This window comes from Pseudopipra pipra, chromosome W (genome assembly GCF_036250125.1).
Source record: "Pseudopipra pipra isolate bDixPip1 chromosome W, bDixPip1.hap1, whole genome shotgun sequence".
Taxonomy (NCBI): Eukaryota; Metazoa; Chordata; class Aves; order Passeriformes; family Pipridae; genus Pseudopipra; species Pseudopipra pipra.
In genome coordinates this window covers 5,871,432-5,894,974 of record NC_087580.1, presented here as the reverse complement: position 1 = coordinate 5,894,974, position 23,543 = coordinate 5,871,432, and the positions used below count along the sequence as shown (strand labels likewise).

Below are 23,543 nucleotides of genomic sequence, written 5' to 3'. Positions count from 1 at the left end.
CCTGACCCCCCAAACCCCCGGGACTCACGAGGAGTTGTAGCTGCTGCCGTCCACCCACTGAAACCTCTCGCCCCGTCTCCGCAGCCCGAGCCAGTAATCCAGGTTGTCATTGAGGCGGAAGAGGAAGCCCTGGGAGGGAGAGAGGAGCGGGCAGTGAGAGCTGCCCCGGGCCAGGAACCCCCCTCAGCCTCCCCTCTGCCACCCACACACCCCCCAGAGCCCCTCACTCACCATTTCCCTGTCGCTGAGCACGGCCAGGGAGGCCCCGAGCTCAGAGCACCGATCCTGAGCCTGCTCCCAGGTCCCCTCATCCCTCGAGAGGTAGTAACAGACCCTGTTGTACCTGACCCAGGCCTCAGGACAGGCCAGGAACTCTGGAGCCCCAGGTGTGACTGGAATCTCTCCAAGTCTTCTCACTGAAGAAGGAAAGGGAGAATGTCTGAGGATTCCCCTCCACAGGGAGCCCAGCCCTGTGCCCAGAGCTGCTTCTGAGCTAAGGCAGCTGCTCCTCCCTTACCTGCCAGCTCCTCCCTTACCTTTGGCTACCACCAAAGCCAGGAGCAGGAGCAGAACCACTGCCAGGGCGAGATGCCCCGGGAGCCTCGTGCCTGGGGCAGGAAAGAGCCATGAGGACAGGACGGGGCTCACATCCCTCACAGGGCTCTTCCAGACCCCTGGAGCAGCCTCACACCTGCCAGCCCTGTCCTCGTGGGGTGACACTGTCCCCTCCCCACAGGACACAGGGGTGGCCCTGCAATCACCCAGAAGGCGTTTTCTTGTTTGTTGATCAATCCTGGGGACCCAGGGGCTCCTTCACAATCCCGTCCCCGGAGCAGAATCCACCCTCCACATCCGAACTCACGAGTGCCCTCTCTCTACTTGTGACAAGCTGCATCTCGAGGCATCAGCGGGGCTGGCAAAGCCTCTTTCAGCCCAAGTCTGGGGGTGGTTTTACCACCACTGTTGAGGCAGAGTGGAGAGACCATGATGAGAGGACACGGCTGGGCCCTGTGGGACACTCGGGCTCAGGAAGGCGATGCCAGCAAAGTCCTGCCCTGTCTGTTCACAGTGACCTGTGGAGAACAAACGGGAGCTCAGGGTCCAGCTCCTGCAGCCTCAGCTCCATCCCCGGTCCCCTCATGGGCCCTTCCCAGCCCGGGAACAGCCCCTGCCACTTTGGAGAGTTTCCAGAAAAGGATTCTGTTTACAGGCTGGGATATAGTGGTTTATGAAAGGGAGGTGGTTACACCACTACGCAAGTCCGGGTTGTCCTAGCGGCCTCTCACAGAATCATCGACCAGGCTGGAAAAGACCTCCGAGATCACCAAGTCCAACCCTCGATCCAACCCCGCCGTGCTTCCCAGACCATGGCACTGATGCCACATCCAGTCTCACCTTCAACACCGCCAGGGATGGGGACTCCAGCCCCTCCCTGGGCAGCCCATTCCGATGGCTGATTACTCACACTGCAAAGAATTCCCGCCTAACATCCATCCTAAACCTCTCCTGGCACAGCTTGAGACCGCGCCCTCCTGTCCCACTGCTGATTCCTGGAAGAAGAGCCCGAAGCCCACTCGGCTGCCCCCTCCTGTCAGGGAGTTGTAGAGAGTGAGGAGGTCTCCCCTGAGCCTCCTCCTCTCCAGGCTGAGCCCCCCAGCTCCCTCAGCCTCTCCTCAGAGGACCTGTGCTCTCACTGCGTTACTGAACGATTTGGGCTGAACGGGACCTTAAATCCACCTTTAAAACGCGGGGAAGGACCAAACCGCCAGAACCCCCGAGCGCCTCCAGCCCCAGGAGAAGCGAACGCGGGTCTCACCTGCGCCGGGGCCGCGTCCGAGCTCCGCCGCCGCCTCACCGGGGTCCGGACACTGCCGTCGCTCCCGGTGCTGCCACGACTCCGAGGACTCCGTGGACGAGGACTCCGTGGACGAGGACTCCGTGGACGAGGACTCCGTGGACGAGGACTCCGTGGACTCCTTCGTGGGCGTGACCCACCCTCACGGCCGTGACCAATCAGCGCGCGGGAGCCAAGAGTGACGGGTCAAACAGCCAATAGCGAGGCTTTGGCCCCGTCTGCAGTGGGTGCCGCTGATTGGTGGAACCGTGAGGGCGTTCCGCCATCTTGGCTCCCTCAGGGCGAACGGGGCAATCCCGGCACCCGCGGGCGTTCCCTCGGGTCTTTCCCCGCCCCGCACGGGCGAGCGGCCCCCGCAGCTCCCGCACCGACCAGGACACGAGGGACAGCCGTGGGGTCGTACAAACTTTAATATAAATGTAAAAAAAGGAGAAGGAGAGAGAAGCACAGCAGCAGCACTGATACAGTAACTCTGCTGAGGCCACAATCAGGACATTCTACATTCACATTCATAGGTTCATATAGCTTTCAGCAGCGGCTAAATACTTCATTTGTCATGGCTAGGCTTCACGAACGAAGATTAAGGAAGGCTCTATCCACATTTGTTACAGGCACGCTGGTGGCTAATGAGGCCAATACGAGATAGACATAACCAATTGCAAAAGGCACAGCAGAAAGACTCCTTAGAGGGTAAAAATACTTCACATGCGCACATTAAAGCACCGTGGTGTTATGCACCTACACCAATATAAACAGTCGTAGAAAATTAGGAAAACTTGTGGAGAAAGAAACCCCTAGTCCATGAAGGCACACATCCACTTCCACATCATGTCCCTGCAGGTTCACCTTGAGATCAGCTACTGAGATTACAATGACAAAAGGCACCAAGGTTCCTGAGGTAGTGCTGAGATGTGTCACAAAGTAAACATTCACCCGCAGAAGGACATCCCTGGGCTAGTGGAAGAAGGAAAGCTGTGTCTTCAGGATGGAGAAGGTCCTTTCTCCCTCACTTCCATTACAGGTGAGGTTGGGGTTTGCTGCAGAGATACGGCAGCTGCTTTGAACAGTTCTCACTCCTGAGTTTATTGTCCGCCAGGTACACACACTCTGAATTGCCCAGGACCTCCAGCCTGCAATGAGGAGCAGAGACAGCGCTGTTACAGGGCAGGTCTGTTAACAGGACAGGTCGTCTCTGCCCGTTGCCCCAGCACATGAGGAGACAAGCGCTGCCCAGGAGGGACAGTCCCAGCAGCCTCGTCCCCCCCATCCCCTGCCCCCCCTGGGACTCACGAGGAGTTGTAGCTGCTGCCATTCACCCACTGCAGCCGCTCGCCCCATCTCCGCAGCCCGAGCCAGTAATCCAGGTTGCCATTGAGGCGGAAGAGGAAGCCCTGGGAGGGAGAGAGGAGTGGGTAGTGAGAGCTGGCCCAGGCCAGGAACCCCCCTCAGCCTCCCCTCTGCCACCCACACACCCCCCAGAGCCCCTCACTCACCATTTCCCTGTCGCTGAGCACGGCCAGGGAGGCCCCGAGCTCAGAGCACCGATCCCGAGCCTGCTCCCAGGTCCCCTCATCCCTCGAGAGGTAGTAACAGACCCTGTTGTACCCGATCCAGGCCTCGGGACAGGCCAGAAACTCTGGAGCCCCGGGTGTGACTGGAATCTCTCCAAGTCTTTCTGAAGAAGGAAAGGGAGAATGTCTGAGGATTCCCCTCCACAGGGAGCAGGGAGCCCAGCCCTGTGCCCAGAGCTGCCTCTGTGCTGAGGCAGCTGCTCCTTCCTCACCTGCCAGCACAGCCACGGCCATCACCAAAGCCAGGATCAGGAGCACAGACAGCACCAGGAGCACAGTCAGCCCTCGGCGGGATCTGAACTGATTGCCTGGAGGAGGAAAGAGCCACTGGCCGTGAGGACGGGGCTTTGCTGAGCAGGCCCAGCCCTCACATCCCCCAGCCAACACCAGAGCAGCCAGAAGTGTCGGCACCAGCCACTGACGGGGCCGAGAGGCCTCTTCCATGCACCTGGAGCAGCCTCACACTTGCCAGCCCTGCCCTCGTGGGGTGACACTGTCCCCTTCCTATAGGACACAGGTGGCCCTGCACTCACCCAGATGTTTTCTGAGGGTCTTCCTTGTTTCTGATCCATCCTGGTGACTCAGGGACTCCTCTGCATTCTCACCATTCCAGTTGTGTTCACCCTCCATATCTTGAATCACTGCAAACTTAGAAGAGGCACCTTCTTGAAGGGGACGAGCCGCGTCTTGAACCTGAGGCATTGCTAGGGGTGAAATAAAAACCCTCTTTGAGTGCAGATTTAACAGGAGCACTGTGTCAGACCGTAGAGAATACATAGAGAACAGTCCAGAGAGGGGGATTGTGCCCAGCGGCTCCTGCCCACAGCAGTTTGGAGCCCAGGGACACTGAGCGCCGACGAATGAGTCACTGCTTGCAAAATGTCCCAGGGAGCAGCAGGAAAAGCAGCACCGCGATCTTCTCCAGGCTGGCTGCAGGATCGCATCTGTCATTCAATCCAAGAATGGTTTGGGACGGGAGGGACCTTCAAGCCCATGCCATCCCCCCGCTGCCCCGGACACCTCGCAGCAGCTCCGGTGGCTCCAAGCCCGGTCCCACCTGGCCGGGAACACTCCCGGGGACGGGGCAGCCAGCTCTGTCCGACCGGGAGGAACCGGGACGATCCCCGACGGGGGCGCACGGTTGGGTACAGAGACAGCCCCGCCGGCCCGATCGGTGGCTGCCCCCGGTCCCCCCTCCCCGACCCCGCGGCCGATGCGACGCGGTGAGCGATCGGGCTGCGCGGGGCCGGCGCTGAGACCCGGTGAGAGCCACCGGGGGCGGCCGCTCCAAACTCTTCACCCCCAGTGCCCGCCAGAGCCCGCTTCCCAGGACGGCCAGCACCCCCCCGGCCCAGGGCAGGGCGAACCCGCCAGACCCCCCTTTTCGCCCACTCCCACTCCCCGAGCCCCCGCAGCACCGAGCGGATCCCACCTGCGCCGGCTTCGTCCCCGCGCCGGCTTCGTCCCCCCGCCGGCTCCGTCCCCCCGCCGGCTCCGCCCCTCCGCCGGCTCCGCCCCTCCGCCGGCTCCGCCCCCCCGCCGGCGCCGGCCGGCTCCAGAGGGGACACGGGAGAGGCGGGGGGACGAGGAGGAACGCGGGGACACGGGGGTGACCTGGGAATGCAGCGCGATGAGCGATCGGGCTGCGCGGGGCCGGCGCTGAGACCCGGTGAAAGCCACCGGGGGCCACCGCTCCAAACACTTCACCCCCAGAGCCCGCCAGAGCCTCCTCCCCAGCACCGCCGGCACTCCCCTTTTTCGCCCCCTCCCGCTCTCCGAGCCCCGGCAGCACCGAGCGCATCCCACCTGCGCCTGGACCACACGCGCTCTCCTTCTCCCTTCTCCCTTCTCCCTTCTCCCTTCTCCCTTCTTCTTCTCCTTCTCCCTTCTCCCTTCTCTTTCTCCTTCTCCTTCTCTTTCTCCTCCTTCTTCTCCGCCGCCGCTTCCCCGCGTTTGGGTACCTGCCGTTCAGTGCTGGCGGGCGGGTGTAACAGGAGGCGTTCCCCGGACGGCCCCGTCACACCGAGGGGGCGGTGGCGGCTGCGGCACCGGGCGAGAGGAGAGGAGGGACTTCGGACCACACAGAGCTTTTTGCCAGTCCAATTTGGGGGAGGCGGAGGGGGCTCGGCGGGCTGGGGGGTCCCCGGACCGGCAGGAGGGCGGGTGGGACAGTCCTGCTCAGAGGGTCGTGGGTGAGCGAGTCTCCCCGGGAATATCCCTGGGACTGTGTGTAGTGGCTCAGGAAAAGTAGGGAGTGAAAGGCTTGCCCTAATCATTTTAGTGGGGCAGAAGCTTGTGTGCCCTTATGAGGTTGTGAGCTGTGCTGGTGGAGGTACGTGCCCTTCCTAATAACCCCCAGTGCCTCCCAGATCTTCCCAGCATGCCCTGGTGCCCTCCAAGTGCCCACCAACACTCCCTAGTGCCTCCCAGCCCAGATCCAGTGTTCCCCAGTGCCCACCAGTCTTTTCCCAGTCCCCCCCTGTGCCCTCCAATGCTCCCTGATGCTCCCCAGTGCCTCCCAGTACCTGCTGGGGGGCAATGGAGGGAAATGAGGTCCCCCGGGATGTGTTTTCCCTGGGATGGAACACAGAAGGGGAAGGGGCTGCCTGCACCGACCAGGACACGAGGGACAGCAGTGGGGTCGTACAAACTTTAATACAAATGAGTAAAAAAGGAGAAGAAGAGAGAAGCACAGCAGCAGCACTGATACAGTAACTCTGCTGAGGCCACAATCAGGACATCCCAGGTTCACATTCATTGATTCAAGTAGCGTTCAGCAATGGAAAAATACTTCACACGAGCACATTCAGGCACTCTAGTGCTTGAATACAGTGCATGTAGTGTAAACTGTTAGAGTATAAATATAAAGTAAATATAAATAGAGAATGAGGAAGACTTCTGGAGAAAGAAACCCCTAGTCCACGAAGGCACACGTCCACTTCCACATCATGTCCCTGCAGGTTCACCTCCTTGAGACCAGCTACTGAGGTGACAATGACAAAAGGCACCGAGGTTCCTGAGGTTGTGCTGAGATGTGTCACAAAGCAAATGTTCATCTGTGGAAGGACATCCCTGGGCTAGTGGAAGAAGGAAAGCTGTGTCTTCAGGATGGAGAAGGTCCTTTCTCCCTCACTTCCATTACAGGTGAGGTTGGGGTTTTCTGCAGAGATACGCCCGCTCTGTTGAACAGTCCTCACTCCTGAGTTTCTTGTCCGCCAGGTACACACACTCTGAATTGCCCAGGACCTCCAGCCTGCAATGAGGAGCAGAGACAGCGCTGTTACAGGGCAGGGCTGTTAACAGGACAGGTCGTCTCTGCCCGTTGCCCCAGCACACGAGGAGACAAGCGCTGCCCAGGAGGGACAGTCCCAGCAGCCTTGTCCCCCCCATCCCCTGCCCGTCCCCCCGGGACTCACGAGGAGTTGTAGCTGCTGCCGTCCACCCACTGAAACCTCTCGCCCCGTCTCCGCAGCCTGAGCCAGTAATCCAGGTTGCCATTGAGGCGGAAGACGTGGTCCGGGGAGGGAGAGAGGAGGTGGTCCTGTGAGGGAGAGAGGAGCGGGCAGTGAGAGCTGCCCCGGGCTAGGAACCTCCCTCAGCCTCCCCTCTGCCACCCACACACCCCCCAGAGCCCCTCACTCACCATTTCCTTGTCACTGAACACGGCCAGGGAGGCCCCGAGCTTGGAGCATCGATTCTGAGCCTGCTCCCAGGTCCTCCCATCCCTCAAGAGGTAGTAACAGACGCTGTTGTGCTGCTCCCAGGCCTCAGGACAGGGCATACGCTGTGAAAACTTAAGTGCAACTGGAGAGACAAAGGGAGACAAAGAATCTGAGGATTCCCCTCCACACAGAGCATGGACCCCAGCCCTGTGCGGAGGGGTTGGGTGAGGCAGCTGCTCCTCCCTTACCTGCCAGCACAATCACAGCCACCACTAAAACCAGGATCACACACAGGAGCACAGTCAGCCCTCGGCAGGATCTGAACCAATTGCCTAGAGCTGGAAAGAGACAGTGGCTGTGAGGATGGGGCTGTCTTGAGCAGGCCCAGCCCTCACATTCCCCCAGCCAACACCAGAGCAGCCAGAAGTGTTGTCACCAGCCACTGATGGGGTGAGAGGCCTCTTCCAGACCCCTGGAGCAGCCTCACATTTGCCATCCCTGTCCTCATGGGGCAACACTGTCCCCTCCCTACAGGCCACAGGTGGCCCTGCACTCACCCTGACATTTCCCAAGGATCGTTTTGTGTATATTCCTTTTTTCTGTTCCATCCCGGAGACTCAGGGACTCCTCTGCATTCTCACCATTCCAGTTAGAAGAGGCACCTTCCTGACCGGGACAAGCCCCATCTTGAACCTGAGCCATCGCTAGGGGTGAAAAAAAAACCTCTTTGAGTGCAGACTTAACACCACTACAGATGTTTGCCTGGTGTTCCTGCGACCAGGAACCTGCGACTCCTGGTGCTGGGAGCGGGTGAGGGTCAGAGTGTCGTCCACGTGCCCCTCCTGGTGCAGGATGGCCTGGGGGGGAGACGAGGGGGTCAGAGGGGGGACCTCAAATCCTCAGGGACCCCCCAGGCTCCCCCAGATACACACAGATCCACAGGGACCTCCTCAGACTCATAGTGACCCCCCAGAGCCCCCATGCACCTCCTGGTGCCGGATGGCCGGGGGGGGGCATGGAGGGGTCAGAGGGACCCCTGGGGACCCCTCTGAATCCACAGAGACCCACAGGAACACTCCCAGACCCACAGGGACCCCCCAAGGTAAATAGGGACCCCCCAGAGGCCCCCACAGTCCATGTGCCCCTCCCAGTGCAGGATGGCCTGGAGGGGGCACAGCAGGGGGTCAGAGGGGCTCCCCACATCCTCAGGATAATGGGTGGGTCCGTTGGTGTGAGGTCAAGGCAGAGCTCCTGGAGAAGCTCTTCCCACACTCCCCACACTTGCAGGGTCTCTCTCCGGTGTGGATGTGCCGGTGCTTGACAAGATTGGAGTTCTGCTTGAAGCCCTTCCCACAGTCGGTGCCTCTCCCCTGTGTGTGTCTGCTCATGCCTGAGGACATCTGAGCTGGTCTGAAACCTCTTCCCATATTCCAAGCACTTGTAGGGCCGTTCCCCACTGCGGATGCACCGGTGTTGGATCAGGGTGGAGCTTTCTCTGAAGCTCTTCCCACACTCCCCACACGGGTAGGGCCGTTCCCCAGAGCATTGTGTCAGACTGTAGAGAATACGTAGAGAACAGTCCAGAGAGGGACTGTGCCCAGCGGCTCCTGCCTGGACTAATGAGTCACTGCTTGTAAACTGTGCCGGGGACCAGAAAGAAAAGCAGCAGCGCGGTGGCTCCAGCCCCGGGATGGCAGGATCGGATCTGTCATTCAGTCCAAGAATGGCTTGGGATAGGAGGGACCTTCAAGCCCATGCCATCCCCCCGCTGCCCCGGACACCTCGCAGCAGCTCCGGTGGCTCCAAGCCCGGTCCCACCTGGCCGGGAACACTCCCGGGGACGGGGCAGCCAACTCTGTCCGACCGGGAGGCACCGGGACGATCCCCGACGGGGGCGCACGGTTGGGTACAGAGACAGCCCCGCCGGCCCGGTCGGTGGCTCCCCCCGCTCCCCCCTCCCCGACCCCGCGGCCGATGCGGCGCGATGAGCGATCGGGCTGCGCGGGGCCGGCGCTGAGACCCGGTGAGAGCCACCGGGGGCGGCCGCTCCAAACTCTTCACCCCCAGAGCCCGCCAGAGCCCGCCAGAGCCCCCTCCCCAGCACCGCCAGCACTCCCCGCCCAGGGCAAGGCGAACCCGCCGGACCCCCCTTTTCACCCCCTCTGCTCCCCGAGCCCCGGCAGCATCGAGCGGTTCCCACCTGCGCCTGGACAACACGCGCTCTCCTTCTCCTTCTTCTCCTCCTCTTTCTCCTTTTCCTTCTTCTCCGCCGACGATTCCCCGCGTTTGCACACCTGCGTTTCGGTGCCGGGGCATTTCAGGCACACGGGGGCGGGTGCAACATGACGCGCTGACCAGCTCCGGCCAATGAGAGGAGCGTAGGAAGAAAGCCCGGGGCGCTCCGATCGCCGGGCAGCCGGGCGCGGTTCATACTCGTTCTCGCCCGGGGCGCTCTGATCGCTGTGCAGCCCAGCAGGGCGCTGTTCGTCGTTCTCCTTCTCGCCCGGCGCGGCACGATCGCTGTGCAGCCCAGCAGGGCGCTGTTCGTCGTTCTCCTTCTCTCCCGGCGCGGCGCGATCGCTGTGCAGCCCAGCACGGCGCTGTTCGTTCTCGTTCTCGCCTGGCGCTGTTCGTCATTCTCCTTCTCTCCCGGCGCGGTCAGATCGCCGTCCAGCAACTGCATCCTGCAGTCCTCTGAGGAACTTTTCTCCTTCAAGAAGAACACGGGCTGGTTTGATGAAAACAATTAAGAGATCCAGGAATTGTTGAGGGAGAACTGCCCACCGAGCACACCTCGCTCAGCCTTCTTGTCATGTAAGAAAAGCCGCCTTTCGTCTCGCACGCAGCAAGCTCCAACAGCAACTCCGTGACAGAACAAGTGGTGGATTAGTCTCGCAGGAAAAATTCAATTATGCGCAGATACGGGTGATCACAGAGGATTCTATGAGGCCCTGAAAACAGCATATGGACCTACACACCAGGTCCCCCTCTAGTCGGTGAGAGCCACCGGGGGCCGCCGGTCCAAACACTTCACCCTCGGTGCTCGCCAGAGCCCGCTCCCAGCACCGCCGACACACGCGACACCGAGGTCCACAGGGTCAAGGCAGAGGCGAGATTGTCCCGGGGGCGGGGACGAGGCAGAGGAGAGACTGTCGCTGAGGAGGGCAGGGTCAAGGCAGACGCGAAAATGTTGCCGAGGAGGGCAGGGACGAGGCAGAGGCGAGATTGTCGCCGAGGAACGCAGGAATACGTGGAGACCCAAGGAACATGGGGGGACACGGGGGGGGACGCAGAAGACGCGGGGGGACACGGAGGAACACAGGGACACGGGGGTGACCCAGGGGGACACGGGACGGGGCGGTTACGGGACGGCACATCCTCCGCGGAGGAGGCCGGGTCTGAGGAGTACACGAGGGCTCCCCGGCCGGGTGCAGCCCTAAAAAACCAGGACTTTGCTGCCCGCCTTGGAGGTGCGCACGGGGGATAAAGGATCCTCTGCCCCCACCCCACCCCGTGCCCCCAGCAGTGGCTCTGCCCCCCCCTCGTACGGGGCTGTGTTTGGGGTTTCGATGCCCTTTGGGACCTGGATGTACCCCCGTAACAGCCCCGTCCCGTGTTCCTCTGGGTCCCCCCGTGTCCCTGTATTCCTCTGTATCCTCCCTCCTCTCCTGTATTCCTCTGTATCCCCCCTCCTCTCCTGTGTTCCTCCGTGTCCCCCCTCCTCTCCTGTGTTCCTCCGTGTCCCCCCTCCTCTCCTGTGTTCCTCCGTGTCCCCCCTCCTCTCCTGTGTTCCTCTGTATCCCCCCTCCTCTCCTGTGTTCCTCCGTGTCCCCCCTCCTCTCCCGTGTCTCCCCGTGGCCCCCTCGGCCCCTCCCGTGTCCCCCCTGTGTTCCCCCGTATTCCGTGTCCCCTCGTGTCTCCCCGTGACCCCCCGCGTCTCCCGTGTCCACCCGTGTCCCTGGGTCCCCCCCCTTGCCCCCCGACCTCTCCCGTGTCCCCCCCTCATCCCCACGGGGAGTTTCCCATCAGGCCCCTGCGGGACTACGTGCGGGACCTCCCAGCGTTCCCCGCGCCCTCCCCGCGCGCAGTGGGCGGGGCCTCCGCCCACTTGGCGCGGTCCCTCAGCGGTGTGACGGGGGGGGGGGGCACGTCCGGCGGCTCTTAAAGGGGGCACGTCCCGGGGTGGGGCCCCCTCGGCGCGGGATGGAGCGCGGAGCGGCGGAGGAGGTTCAGGGGGACGGGGAGGGGGCGGCGGGGGCGGCAGGAGCGGGACAGAGCCCCCAAAATCCGGCTCTTCCCCTCCCGCCCGCCGCCGTTCTGCCGCCACTTCCCCCCCCCACTTTAAGGTCCGGCGGCGGGAACGGGAGGTGGGGGGAGGGGCCTGGGGGAAACGGTGGGGGCCGGGCCTTGTGGGGGCGGGGCTTGTGGGGGCGGGGCTTGAGCCGACGCAGGCGGGGCCAAGAGGGAGGTGGCATCGGGGGTCCGAGGGGCGGGGTCAAAGCGAGGGGGCGGGGCCTGGGGCGGGGATTGAGGGGGTTCCCCCTCTCAGCTCCCCCCTTCCTTGTGACCCCTCTGATCCTTCCCCGTGTCCCTGTGGCCCCACCTGAAGCCCCCCAGACCCACCCCCCCCAGAGCCAGAACACCCCAAATTCCTCACCTGACCCCCTCTACCCTCCCCATGGTGCCAGGACACCCCAAATTCCTCACCTGAACTCCCCCATCCAGTGCCAGACCACCCCCATGTCCCCCCACTGACCCCCACTGTGTCCCCCCCAGCCCCTCCTTGCACCCCCAGCTCACCCCTCTGACCCTCCCCTGTCCCCCCAGCCCCTCCCCTTGTCCCCATGGACATTCCAAATTCTCCCACCTCACCCCCCCCAGCCCCTCCCCGCGCCCCCAGCCCACCCCCCTGACCCTCTCCTGTCCCCCCAGCCCTTCCCTGTGCCCCCAGCCCACCTCCTGACCCTCCCCTTGTCCCCCCAGCCCCTGCCCGTGTCCCCGGCGCGGGGGGGTCGCCCCCGAGCCCCCGAGGTTGTCCGGCGGCAGCGGCGGCGGGAGTTGGACGCGCGGCGGAGCCGCTGCCGGATCCGCATCGGGGGGCACCTGGAGCGCTGGTGCCGCCTCAAGGAGCAGCTCGGCTTCGCCCTGCACTCCCAGCTCGCCCAGTTCCTGCTCGACAGGTCGTTGGGGGGGTCCCCTGAGCCCCCCAAAACCTCCCCTCCCCACCCTGGGTTGAGGTCGGGTCGGCTCTGCCCCTGCTGACCCCATCCTGTCCCTGCAGGTACAGCAACCCCGGTGGCACCCGGAGCTTCAGGTGGGTGCCTCCCCCTCCCCAAATTGGGATGTTGCCCACCCGGGGTGGGTGCCTCCCCCTCCCCAAAATCGGGGTGCTGCCCACCCATTTGGATGTCAGTGCAGAGAGAGGCTTCTTGGCCCTCCCAGGTTGAGTCTCCCCCCCCTCCCAAAACCCACCATTTTGGAACCATTTCTTCAAGGATTTCCGTGTTTTCCCTGTTTAACCCCCCCAAAACACCATTTAGGAGCCCTTTCCTCAAAGATTTCCATATTTTGCTATTTAACCCCCCCCAAACCCCCTTTTGGAACCATTTCCTCAAGGATTTCCACGTTTTCCCTGTTTAAACTCCCCCCTCCTACCCCCATTTCAGAACCATTGCCTCAAAGATTTCCGCATTTCCCCCATTCGCACCCCCCCAAACCCCCCTCTCTGACCCATTTCCTCAAGGATTTTCCCTATTTCTGGTGTCTCCCAGGGGATCCAGGGGAGCCTGGCCATCTCCACCCAGCCTCCCTGCAGCACCTGGTGGTCCTGTCCCACGGGCACAGGCAGGAATGCGGCTTCGTGCCCGACGTGCGGCCGCCGGCGCCAGGCAGCGCCGAGCCCCTGGTCTGGGAGTGTGTGGCCGGGCACCGCTTCTCCTGGGGGGGCCCCGGGGTCCTGGGACACCCCCAGGAGCACCCCCGGAGCTGGGAGACCCCTTGGAGAAGGAGGAGGAGGAAGAGGAAGAAGGGGTGGCCAGGGCAGGAGGGTGGCATGGCAGGGCTGGGGGAACAGGTGAGTTCCCCCCCGCCCGGGGTCACCTCTGTGCCCTCAGCACCCCCTGGGTCCCCACCGTCACCCACCAGCACCCCCAACCCCATCCCGCTCTGGGGGCTCGTCCCACTGGGATCAGGGGTTGGGACAACCCCGGGGCCCTTCCCCACCCTCCATCCTCACCCTCCTCCTCCTCTTCCTCTCATGGCCCCCTCATCACCCTTCTGTCCCCTTCCATCCCCCCATCACCCTCCTGTCCGCCCCATCACCTTCTTGTCCTCTTCAAATCCCTTCCTGTCCCCTCCATTACCCTCCTGTCCCCTTTCAGCCCCCCCATCACCCTCCTGTCCCCCCCATCACCCCCCTGTCCCCTTGCAGCCCCCCAGGTGCCCCCAGAGCCATCCCCCGTGGCAGCAGCGGGCGGGAGGTGAGTGGTGACCCCCCCAGATTGTCCCCTTTGTCCCCATCCAGCCCCTCCCTGGGCCCCCACCCAGGCTGACCCCCCCCCCGTGTCCGTGTCCTGCAGCTCCAGCCCCGAGAAGGAGCCTGGGAATGAGCCCCGGGAGCAGGAGGAGCAGGAGCAGGAGAAGGACCAGGAGGAGGAGGAGGAGGAGGAAGATGACCTGGCCTACAGTGGTGACCTGAGGGACCAGAGCTACCACCCGGGCCTGGGCAGGTGAGGTCCCAGTACAGACCAGTGAGGCACTGGGAGCTCTCAGGCTCTTCCTCCTCTGTATCCCAGTACAGACCAGTGAGGCACTGGGAGCCTCTTGGGCTCCTCTTCTTGCCCATCCCATCCAACCCATGTCCAACCCATGTCCAACCACGTCCAACCCACGTCCAACCCACGTCCAACCCATGTCTAACCCATGTCTAACCATGTCCAACCAGGTCCAACCCATGTCCAACCATGTCCAACCATGTCCAACCGGGTCCAACCCATGTCCAACCATGTCCAACCCATGTCCAACCATGTCCAACCCACATCCAACCCATGTCCAACCCCTGTCCAACCCACATCCAACCATGTCCAACCCATGTCTTTCCATGTCCTTCCACATCCTTCCATGTCCAGCCCAAGTCCTTCTACACCCAAACCACATCCAGCCCATTCCCCCCCAGACTCCCCCAACATCCCAGCCCCCCCCAACCCCCTCACCCACCCCATTTATCCCCCCAACCCCCTCACCCACCCCATTTATCCCCCCAGACTCCCTCACCCACCCCATTTATCCCCCTGTTTTGGGGTCACAGGGGGAACATTTTGGGGTCACAGGGGGGAGCGTTGTGGGGTCACGGGGGGAGCATTTTGGGGTCACAGGGGGGAGCGTTGTGGGGTCACGGGGGGAGCATTTTGGGGTCACAGGGGGGAGCGTTGTGGGGTCACGGGGGGAGCATTTTGGGGTCACAGGGGGGAACATTTTGGGGTCGGGGGGAGCATTTTGGGGTCACAGAGGGAGTGTTTTTGGGTCACAGGGGGAGCATTTTGGGGTCACAGGGGGAGTATTTTTGGGGTGGTCTGGGGGGGTTTCTGTCTCTGTCTCCATGCTGAGGGACCCGCTGGGACCACCCAAATGTGGGCAGGTGTTGAGGGCAGGGCACGAGCCTTGTGTCCCCAAGGGGGGGTGTCCCCCCTCCCCATGACCCCACTGGCCACCACAGGGCAGATCCGTGTTCCTGGGCCTGGTTTGGGTGTCCAGCACCCAAATTTGGAGGGTTTTTGGCTCCCTGACCTTGCTGGGGGGTCACCCCTGTGACCTTCGTGGGGAGCCAGGAGGGGCCGAGGGGGGTGAGGGATGGGGACAAAGACACCCCCAGCCCCAAATCCATGGATCCCAGCTCAGAATTCCCTGGTTTTGGGGCTAAATGACCCCAAATCCCTCCCTGGGGGGGGGGGGGGTCTCTGCTAGTCTGGGATCTTCATCCTGGGATTGCATCCAAAGCTTGGGAATGGATTTTTTTAGGAGCAAATAAAGGATTTATTCCCCCTTTTTCAACTCCTGAGCCGTGTGTTTGTTCCAGCGCTTCCTGCTCCCAAGGGATGGGGGAAAAATGGGAGGGGAAAAAGAGAGAACTGATGGATTTAAAGTGGGATTTCCTTGGGAATTTCCTGGTGGGACAATGAGGGGACAAGGAGGGGACTCATGCAGCTTTTTCCCGTTGCAGCTGCCGGAGGAGGGCGCAGGGGAAGGACGAGGAGGAGGCTCAGATCGGCCCCAAAAGGATCAGGTACCCAAAAAAAGGGGATGGGAAGGGGCCGGAGGAGCTCCCGGGGCTCTTCCCAACCCGTGGGGAGGATGAGGAGCAGCTCCAGGGAAGGTTTTAGGGGGGGAAAGAGGAAGCAGCTCCAAGGGGAGAAGGAAAAGAGGGAAAAGGGGTGAGGAAGGTGGAGGAGGGAGCCAGAGGGGTGTCCCAAAGGTTTTCCAGCCCTGCCCTGGGAAGGGTTTTCCTAGTTTTTGGTTTTTCCAGGAAGGCGGCGAAGCGTGAGATCCTCCTCTGCGACTTCGAGGGCTGCGGGAAAATCTTCTCCAAGCGCCAATACCTGAACGTGAGACCCTCAAACCTGCCTGAAACCCACCCAAAACCACCCAAATTCCACCCAAACCCACCCAAATCCCACCCAAAACTACCAAAAATCAGCCAAAGCCCGCCCCAAACCCACCCAAACCCCACCCAAAACCTGCCAAAACCACCCAAACTCCCCCAAAACCCACCGAAAACCACTCAGAACCACCCAAACCCCACCCTGGGCCCCCTGGGGCGGGGATTTGGGATCTGAGGAGGGTTTTTCCTGATCCTGCAGCACCACCAGAAGTACCAGCACGTGCACCAGAAAACCTTCACCTGCCCCGAGCCCTTCTGCGGCAAATCCTTCAACTTCAAGAAGCACCTCAAGGAGCACCAGAAGCTGCACAGCGGTGAGGGGGACATTCCAGAGGGATCCCAGGGCATTCCAGAGGGATCCCAAGGCATTCCAGAGGGATCCCAGCTCCTTCCAGGGGATCTCATCCCGGTGCCTTTTCCCCCCCAGACCAGCAGGATTTAATCTGCGAGTTCTGCACCGCTCCTTCCGCAGCAGCAGCAACCTCCTCATCCACCGGCGCATCCACAACAGGGAGAAACCACTCCAGTGAGTCCCAGTCCCATCCCTGCCCTTCCCAGTGAGTCATTCCCACCATCCCAGCAAGTCCCAGTCCCATTCCTGCCCCTCCCAGTGAGTCCCAATCCCATTCCTGCCCCTCCCAGCGAGTCCCAGTCCCATCCCACCATCCCAGTAAGTCCCAGTCCTTGCTGCTCCCTGTGTTTCCTGAGCCCCATCCCTGTCTATCCCTATTTCCTGAGCCCCCCCTGTTTCCTGAGCCCCCCCCCTGTTTCCTGAGCCCCATCCCTGTCTATCCCTATTTCCTGAGCCCCATCCCTGTTTCCTGAGCCCCATCCCATCCCCGTTTCCCAGGTGTGAGATCTGCGGCTTCACGTGCCGCCAAAAGGCCTCCCTGAACTGGCACATGAGGAAACACGACGCTGACTCCTTGTACCAGTTCATACACCAGATCAGGATGGTATCTACATTCGATACTGTACTGATGGAAGCCCTTTCAACTTAAGGCGACTGAAGGCCCACACCAAGACCTTAAACCATCTTGTCCAGGAGCTGCTTTATGATGATGACGCCGCCCTCGTCGCTCACACAGAAGCAGCTCTGCAGCGTTTAACATCCTGCTTTGCTGAGGCTACTGAGCTCTTTGGGCTGGAAGTCAGCTTAAAGAAGACAGAAGTTCTCCATCAACTTGCACCTCAGGAAGTCTTCCATCATCCCCATATCACCATTGGCCAATCAGAGCTCAAATCACTCCAGCAGTTTAATTACCTGGGCAGCCTCATCTCCTCGGATGGTGAGATTGACAGGGAGATGGACAACAGGTTAGCAAAGGCATAGAGAGCTTTTGGAAAACTCCATAAAAGAGTTTGGTGAAATAAACACTTGAAGAAAAGCACAAAGATCAGTGTTTACAGAGCCATTGTGCTGTCTACTCTTTTATATGGGTCCAAATCATGGGTCATCTACAGCCACCACCTGCGACTCCTGGAACGCTTCCATCAACGCTGCCTCCGAACAATCCTAAACATCCACTGGTCAGATGATGTGACCAATCCATCTGTTCTAGAACAGGCAGCAGTCACAAGTATTGAGGCCATGTTGCTGAGAACACAGCTGTGCTGGGCAGGGCACGTCTCCAGGATGAAGGACCAACCACCCCCTCCCTAAGATCGTGCTCTGTGGTGAACTTGCCACTGGCTGCTGCAAGAGAGGAACCCCGAAGAGGAGATACAAGGACTGCCTGAAACAACATCTTAGCCTTGGCCACATTGATCTTCATCACTGGTCTACTCTGGCCTACAGTCAGGAGGTCTGGAGACACCCCATCTCTAACGCTGCTGCTTCCTTTGAGAACGCAGCAGGATCACCATCGAGGAGAAAAGACAACGCAGAAAGAACCGTGTCCTGTCGATCCCATCCAAGGAGTCTTTCTGCTCTGCCTTTTGCAACTGGACGTGTCTATCTCGTATTGGCCTCTTTAGCCACCAGTGTGCTTGTAGCAAATGTGGGCAGAGCCCTTCCCAAATCTTCGTTCACGCAGCCCGGCCATGATTTTGGATATTAATTTGGGAGTCTGGACTCATTGGTTTATTTGGTTCTGGAACTGGTATTTGGTTTATTTGGCTTTGGAAACAGGTATTTGATTTCTTTTGTATTATGAGTACTTCAGGTTGCGAAGAAAGAATCTTGAAGAAATCCTTTCTGCTATTTTGGATATTAACTTGTGATTTCTGGACTTATAAGTTGATTTGGTTTTGGAAACTTGTATTTAGTTTATTTTGTATCCTTGAACCATTGGAAACAAATTGGGACCCCTTTGGAGGGACAAAGCTGTTGATGCTCCAGGGGTTCCAGGACCCTGAGGATTCCAGTGCCCACTGAAAGTGTTATTCAGGGAGATCCTCTCGGTCCCTGGATGCGGGGAATTCCAAGCAAGATCCTTGGGATTTTATTAAGGCATTAAAAGGTTTATAAAAGGTACATAAAGGTATATAAAAGGTATATAAAGATATATAAAAGGTGTACAGAACTAACATAGAAATGGAGCTCTATAATATAATTGACTTATAAAAAGTTGTGATAGAACTGTAAAAGAAGAGGTGTGATGCCTCAGAGCTTTTTGAGCTACCCAGGGAGGTGGTGGAGTCACTGTCCCTGGAGGTGTTTAAGCAAAGACTGGCCATGGCACTGAGTGCCGTGGTCTGCTTGACGTGCTGGGGATGGGACGTAGGCTGGACGCCGGTTGATCTCACAAGTCTCTGCCAAGCTCATGGACTCTGGGCTTCTGTGCCACCCCAGCCTTTGGGGACAGCGTGCTGGTGGCTCCGAGGCTCCGTCCTTGCCTTGCCTTGCCCATCTCCTGGCTGCCAGGCAAGGGCCTTGTGACATCACAGCCTCTGTGGAACAGCGCGGTGGCTGAAAACTGTCAGTGCTGCGTCCCCGTGCCCAGAGCCTGGGCAGAAGTCGGCTGGCAGGGACGGGCAGAGACTGTGCAGAGGTGTCAGCTCGTCCCGCAGCAGCACGATGCCCAGCCAGGGCATCTCCTGGCTCCTCAGGCTCTCGGTGCTCCTGCTCTTGCCTGGCCCACTCGAGCCTTGCAGCCGTGCCACAGGTGCCATTGCTGAGAACCGGGGTTTTCCTTGGATGACCCCTTGCCAGAAAAGGCAGGAGAGGCTGGAGAGAGGGGAAGGAGGGGGGTCAGGCCGCTGGGATGGTGCCGGCGGGCTGTGAGCCCGAAGCCAGCAAGGCCTTGGGCCCACACGGTGTCAGGGGAGGACTGAGAGCCCCCAGGGAGGAGGAAAGCTGGGCAGGCCCCAAGGCTGCTGGGCCTCTTCCTTGCCAGCCCTTTGGCCAAGGCCCCGAGGCAGAGGTGGGGCTCAGCCCCTGCACAGCAATGGGGCACAGGCTGAGCCCCAGGGACACCAGAGCCAGGCGGCCTGAGCTCTTCTTCCTGCAGCGTCTGCCTGGGGCAGCCCAGCCAGGCCTGAGTCTCTGCAGGAGAGGCCAAGCCCAGCCAGAGAGGGCTCAGCCCTCTGAGGCTGCACTCACTGCAAAGGGAACAAAACCTTGGCCCAGAGGACATCCTGCCCCCAAATGGAGAACTGGAAAGGTCAAGAATAAAAAAGTCACCCCCCTCCATTCGTCAAGAAATGTTTAGACCTTTTTCCTAAAAGCATCCAGGAGTCGGGTCAATTTTCTCTCTGACAAGGGTTTTTCCATGGTTCCCCTCAACTCCCATCCCACCCAGATCAGTTTTGGGGTCCCAACCCCCACTTTTTCCCCCCTCTCCCACCCCTTACACATCATTCCCACAATCCCCAGCCCCCTCATGCTCAGTTTCGGGGTCCCACCCTCCCCTTTTCCCCACTCTTCTGACCTCTTCCACCCCTTTCCCCTCATCCCCCAATCCTCAGTCTCCCTCCACCTCCACTTTTGGGGGGTCTCACTCCCCCACTCAGTTTGGGATCCCACCACCCCTTTTATCCCCTCTGACTCACTGACCCCCCTTCCCAACATCCCCTCTCACCTGAGAGCTCCTTTCCTGCAGTGGGGGGTGCTCCCAGTAACACCAGAGCCCATAAATGTCCCCCCAAAAAAGGGTTAGGTGGGGTCCTGGGTGGGCTCTGAGTGGATTTGGGGGTACCTTGGGGGTCTGTGGGGTGGTTTAAGGGGACCCCAGCACACTTTGGGATGTGTTGGATGCTGTGTTGGGGTGCAGATGTCCCCCCAAAGCTCTGGGGGTGTCTGCAAGTGTCTGGAAGTTGCTGGGATCATACTGGGGGTGACTGGACTCATAGTGGGATCATACTGGGAGCAACTGGGACCATGCAGGGGTCATTCCTCCAGGCAGTGACTGAAAGTGCCTGGGGCCATACTGGACTCAGACTGGGAGTCCCTGAGAGGGAAAGGAAACATCCGAGGGGGGGGACTGGGAGCAAATAGGACCACCATAGGGGCAACTGGGATCCTATTGGGAGTGACTGGGATGATAGTGGGAGTGACCAGGACCATACTGGAACCAACTGGGATCATGCTGGCGGCACAAAGGACAGAGGGAGGGGAACAGAGAGGGGAGGGAAAGAGAGGGGAGGGGGAATTTTAGAAAGGATAAAGAGGAAAGAAAGACAAAAAAAGAAGAAAAATAAGAGAAAAAGCCGAGTTTAAACATTCAGTAAATGTGTGAGTCACTGAGAGCTCACAGGTCAAAGGCAGGTGAAGTGTTTGCAGGGGACAGGAGCCTGTTCAGGGCTCAGGAGCTGCTGCTGCCCAAAGGGAGGAAACGCCCCGAGGGCTCGGAGCAGAGTTTGTGCTTTGGGGCCTTTGCCAAGAACCCGCAGGAGGGAAAGCAGTTCCAGCCAGGGGGGCCCAGGGGCTCCCAGCACGGGTCCAGGGGCTCCCAGTCACTCCCAGGATGGGCCCAGTCACCCCCAGGATGGGCCCAGTCACCCCCAGGATGGGGCCAGTCACCCCCAGGATGGGCCCAGTCACCCCCAGGATGGGCCCAGTCACTTTTAGTCACGCCCAGTCTGATCCCAGCATGATCCCAGTCACTCCCAGTCTGATTCCATTTTCTCCTGGTAGGATCCAAGTTACCCCCTGCAAGGTCCCAGTTGCTCCCAGTCGGTCCCAGTATAATCCCAGTCAGTCCTGGTGTCTCCCACTATATTTCAGTTGCCCCCAGTGTGGTCCCACTCACTCCCTGTTGTTTCCAGTAGCTTCCAGCATGATCCCATTTGCTCACAGCCACTCCCAGCACCCCCAGTGTGGTCCTAGTTACTCCCAGTAAGATCCCAGTTATCTCCAGCATGATCCCACCTGCTCCCAGTATATCCCAGTTGCATCAGCATGGTCCCAACTGCCCTAAGAATGCTCCCAGTCACTCCCAGTATGACCCCAGTCACCCTCACTGTGGGCCCAGTTGTCCCCAGCATGGGCCAAGCTGCTCCCAGTTGCCTCCAGCACAGATCCAGTCAATCCAAGTATGGTCCCAGTCTTTCCCCACCATGGTTCCAGCAAATCCCAGTTTCCCTATTGTAGATCCAGTCACTCCCAGGGGCTCCCAGTGTGATCCCAGTCACCCCCAGGATGGTTGCAGACACTCCCAGTAGATCCCAGTTACCCTCAGCATGCTCATAGTCATACCCAGTTACTTCCACTTGCCCCAGATGTTTCCAGTTCCCATCAGTACAATCCCAGTCACTCCCAATCTATGCCAGTTGCCTCCAGAATGCACCCTGTCACTCCCAGTTACTCCCACTTGCTTCCAGTATGATCCCACTGGTTCTCAGTTCCCACCTGAATAGTTCCAGTCATTTCCAGTATGATCCTGGGCACTGATAGTCACTCCCAGGATGGTTCCAGTATGGTCCTGGTCACTCCCACTAGGATCCCAGTCACTCCCAGTCACTCCCAATAGGATCCCAGTTCCCCCCAAGGTGGTCCCAGTTGCTCCCAGTCCCCCCCCCCCAGGATGGTTCCTTTCCCTCTCAGGGACTCCCACTCTGAGTCCAGTATGGCCCCAGGCACTTTCAGTCACTGCCTGGATGATGCCATTTGCCCCTGCATGGTCCCAGTTGCTCCTAGTCTGATCCCACTATGAGTCCAGTCACCCCCAGTATGATCCCAGGAACTTGCAGTATGAATCCAGTTTGATCCCAGTCATCCCCAGTATGGTTGCAGTCCCTCTCACATACTCCCAGGAGTATTGCAGTCACTCCCAGCATGATCCCTGTCAGTCCCAGGGTGCTCCCAGTATGAGCCCAGCAGGGGCCCAGCTGCTCCCACTCTGATCCCAGTTGCCCCCAGCGTGGTTCTAGTTACTCCCATTCACCTCGAATATGGTTCCAGTCACTCCCAGTATGATCTCTGTTGACCTCAGCATGCTCCCAGTCACTCCTAGTATGCTCCCACTATAATCCCAGTCACCTCCACCATGATCCTACTTGCTCCCAGTATATCCCAGTTGTGCCAACATAGTCCCAACTGCCCTCAGAATGCTCCCAGTCACTCCCAGTATAACCTCAGTCACCCTCACTATGGCCCCAGTGCTGCTCCCACTGGGATCCCAGTATGATTCCAGTATTCCCCAGCATGGTACCAGTTGCCCCTAGGATTGACCCAGTTGCTCCCTGTAAGATCCCAGGATGATCCCAGTATGACCCCAGCAGGGGCCCAGCTGCTCCCAGGATGATCCCCGGCCTGGAGCTGCAGGGGGTTCTTGTGGCCAGAGGCCCCAAAGGCACCAAAGGCACTCTTGAACCTCATGCCCACGGGCTCGGCCCAGAGGTCCAGCCTGTCCAGGTCCCTCTGCACAGCCTTCCTGCCCTCCAGCACATCCACACTGCAAGCCAGCTTGGGGTCCTCTGCCAATTTGCTCCTGGAAGACTCAATGCCCTCCTGCACATCCCCACGAAAAATAGGCAACAGGACTGGGCCTGTTCCCCAACAAGTTCTAGTGCTTGGCAAAGGAGCCCACCCAGCAGTGGGGAGAAACTGCTGGCAGGAGATTGAATGGGGGCAATAGACAATGGATGATGGACAAGTTCTGGCCCATGGCCATTTGTTAGAAAAACAAAGTAAAAGTTTAAGGCCTGCCATATTTCAGTGGTCAGAGACCTGGCAGAGAAATCTATTTTTGAGACCTGGACACCAAGAAGGCAGAATTTCTGAACCACAAAGACCCTTAGAGAAACCAGAGATGAAGACAAAACTAACACAGACAGTTACTGAGGCTCTCTCTATCCAGGGAAAAGACAAGAAAAGGACAAAAACTGTGGACTAAGTATCATGCAAAGTGAGAAATCAAGAACCAATAGAAGACAGAATAAGAATTCCTGCAGAGAACTGGTAAGCCAATGGACAGGAATTCCTTTGTCTGCTAAAATGTAGAAATTGTTAAGAGTTTTGAGAACTGATGTACATGTGTCAGAGAGCAATTGCTGTGTCCCTTCAGTGCTGAATGAAGTAGGGTCACCTCTGGAACCCAACCAACTGCTCAGAGATTTTATTCCCCGGCTTTTGCCAACAGTTTCTGGGGACCCAGATGAGACAAAGCAGCGCCGACAGGGCAGAGCAGAGGAATCGTTGGCCCTGCAGCGTGTACCAAAGGAGTTTTGGGGAGATCTTCCAGTTCCCTGGTCTGGAGAGTTCACCACGCCTTCTTTTCTGGGAAAAAGAACAGGCCATGAATTTTGGGGACTTGATTTTAAGGCCTTTTGCCTGCACATAAGGCACAGCAATGGGAAGGACGCAGCGTGAGGCTGAGAGGTTTCTGTCATGGTTTGTGGGCTTGGGTGAGATTGGG

General features: G+C 59.7%; 3 protein-coding genes, 1 long non-coding RNA gene and 1 pseudogene across 4 annotated transcripts; 3 read left to right on the top strand and 2 right to left on the bottom strand.

Annotated features, from left to right (window-relative positions):
- The window catches only part of LOC135404433 (zinc finger protein 239-like), a 352,167-nt pseudogene that overhangs the window by 158,271 nt on the left and 170,353 nt on the right, over window positions 1-23,543 (top strand).
- LOC135404485 (uncharacterized) lies at window positions 522-1,905 on the bottom strand. The gene is made up of 3 exons (XR_010425669.1): window positions 1,817-1,905; window positions 863-1,073; window positions 522-608 (listed from the first exon to the last, which is right to left on the bottom strand). It is a non-coding gene; the product is annotated as an uncharacterized LOC135404485 (long non-coding RNA).
- Window positions 6,063-9,570, bottom strand: LOC135404470 (early activation antigen CD69-like). Its single transcript, XM_064639247.1, has 6 exons — window positions 9,289-9,570; window positions 7,646-7,792; window positions 7,337-7,426; window positions 7,070-7,230; window positions 6,843-6,967; window positions 6,063-6,679 (listed from the first exon to the last, which is right to left on the bottom strand). Exons 2-6 carry the CDS (start codon window positions 7,788-7,790, stop codon window positions 6,565-6,567), a joined length of 636 nt encoding a protein of 211 aa, XP_064495317.1. The 5' UTR covers window positions 7,791-7,792; window positions 9,289-9,570; the 3' UTR covers window positions 6,063-6,564.
- On the top strand, window positions 11,175-12,535 carry LOC135406261 (zinc finger protein 692-like). The gene is made up of 3 exons (XM_064640689.1): window positions 11,175-11,315; window positions 12,072-12,268; window positions 12,370-12,535. The coding sequence occupies exons 1-3, from the start codon at window positions 11,292-11,294 to the stop codon at window positions 12,533-12,535; spliced, it is 387 nt and encodes a 128-aa protein (XP_064496759.1). The 5' UTR covers window positions 11,175-11,291.
- On the top strand, window positions 14,781-16,186 carry LOC135406260 (zinc finger protein 692-like). The gene is made up of 4 exons (XM_064640688.1): window positions 14,781-14,826; window positions 15,267-15,369; window positions 15,610-15,688; window positions 15,944-16,186. The coding sequence occupies exons 1-4, from the start codon at window positions 14,781-14,783 to the stop codon at window positions 16,184-16,186; spliced, it is 471 nt and encodes a 156-aa protein (XP_064496758.1).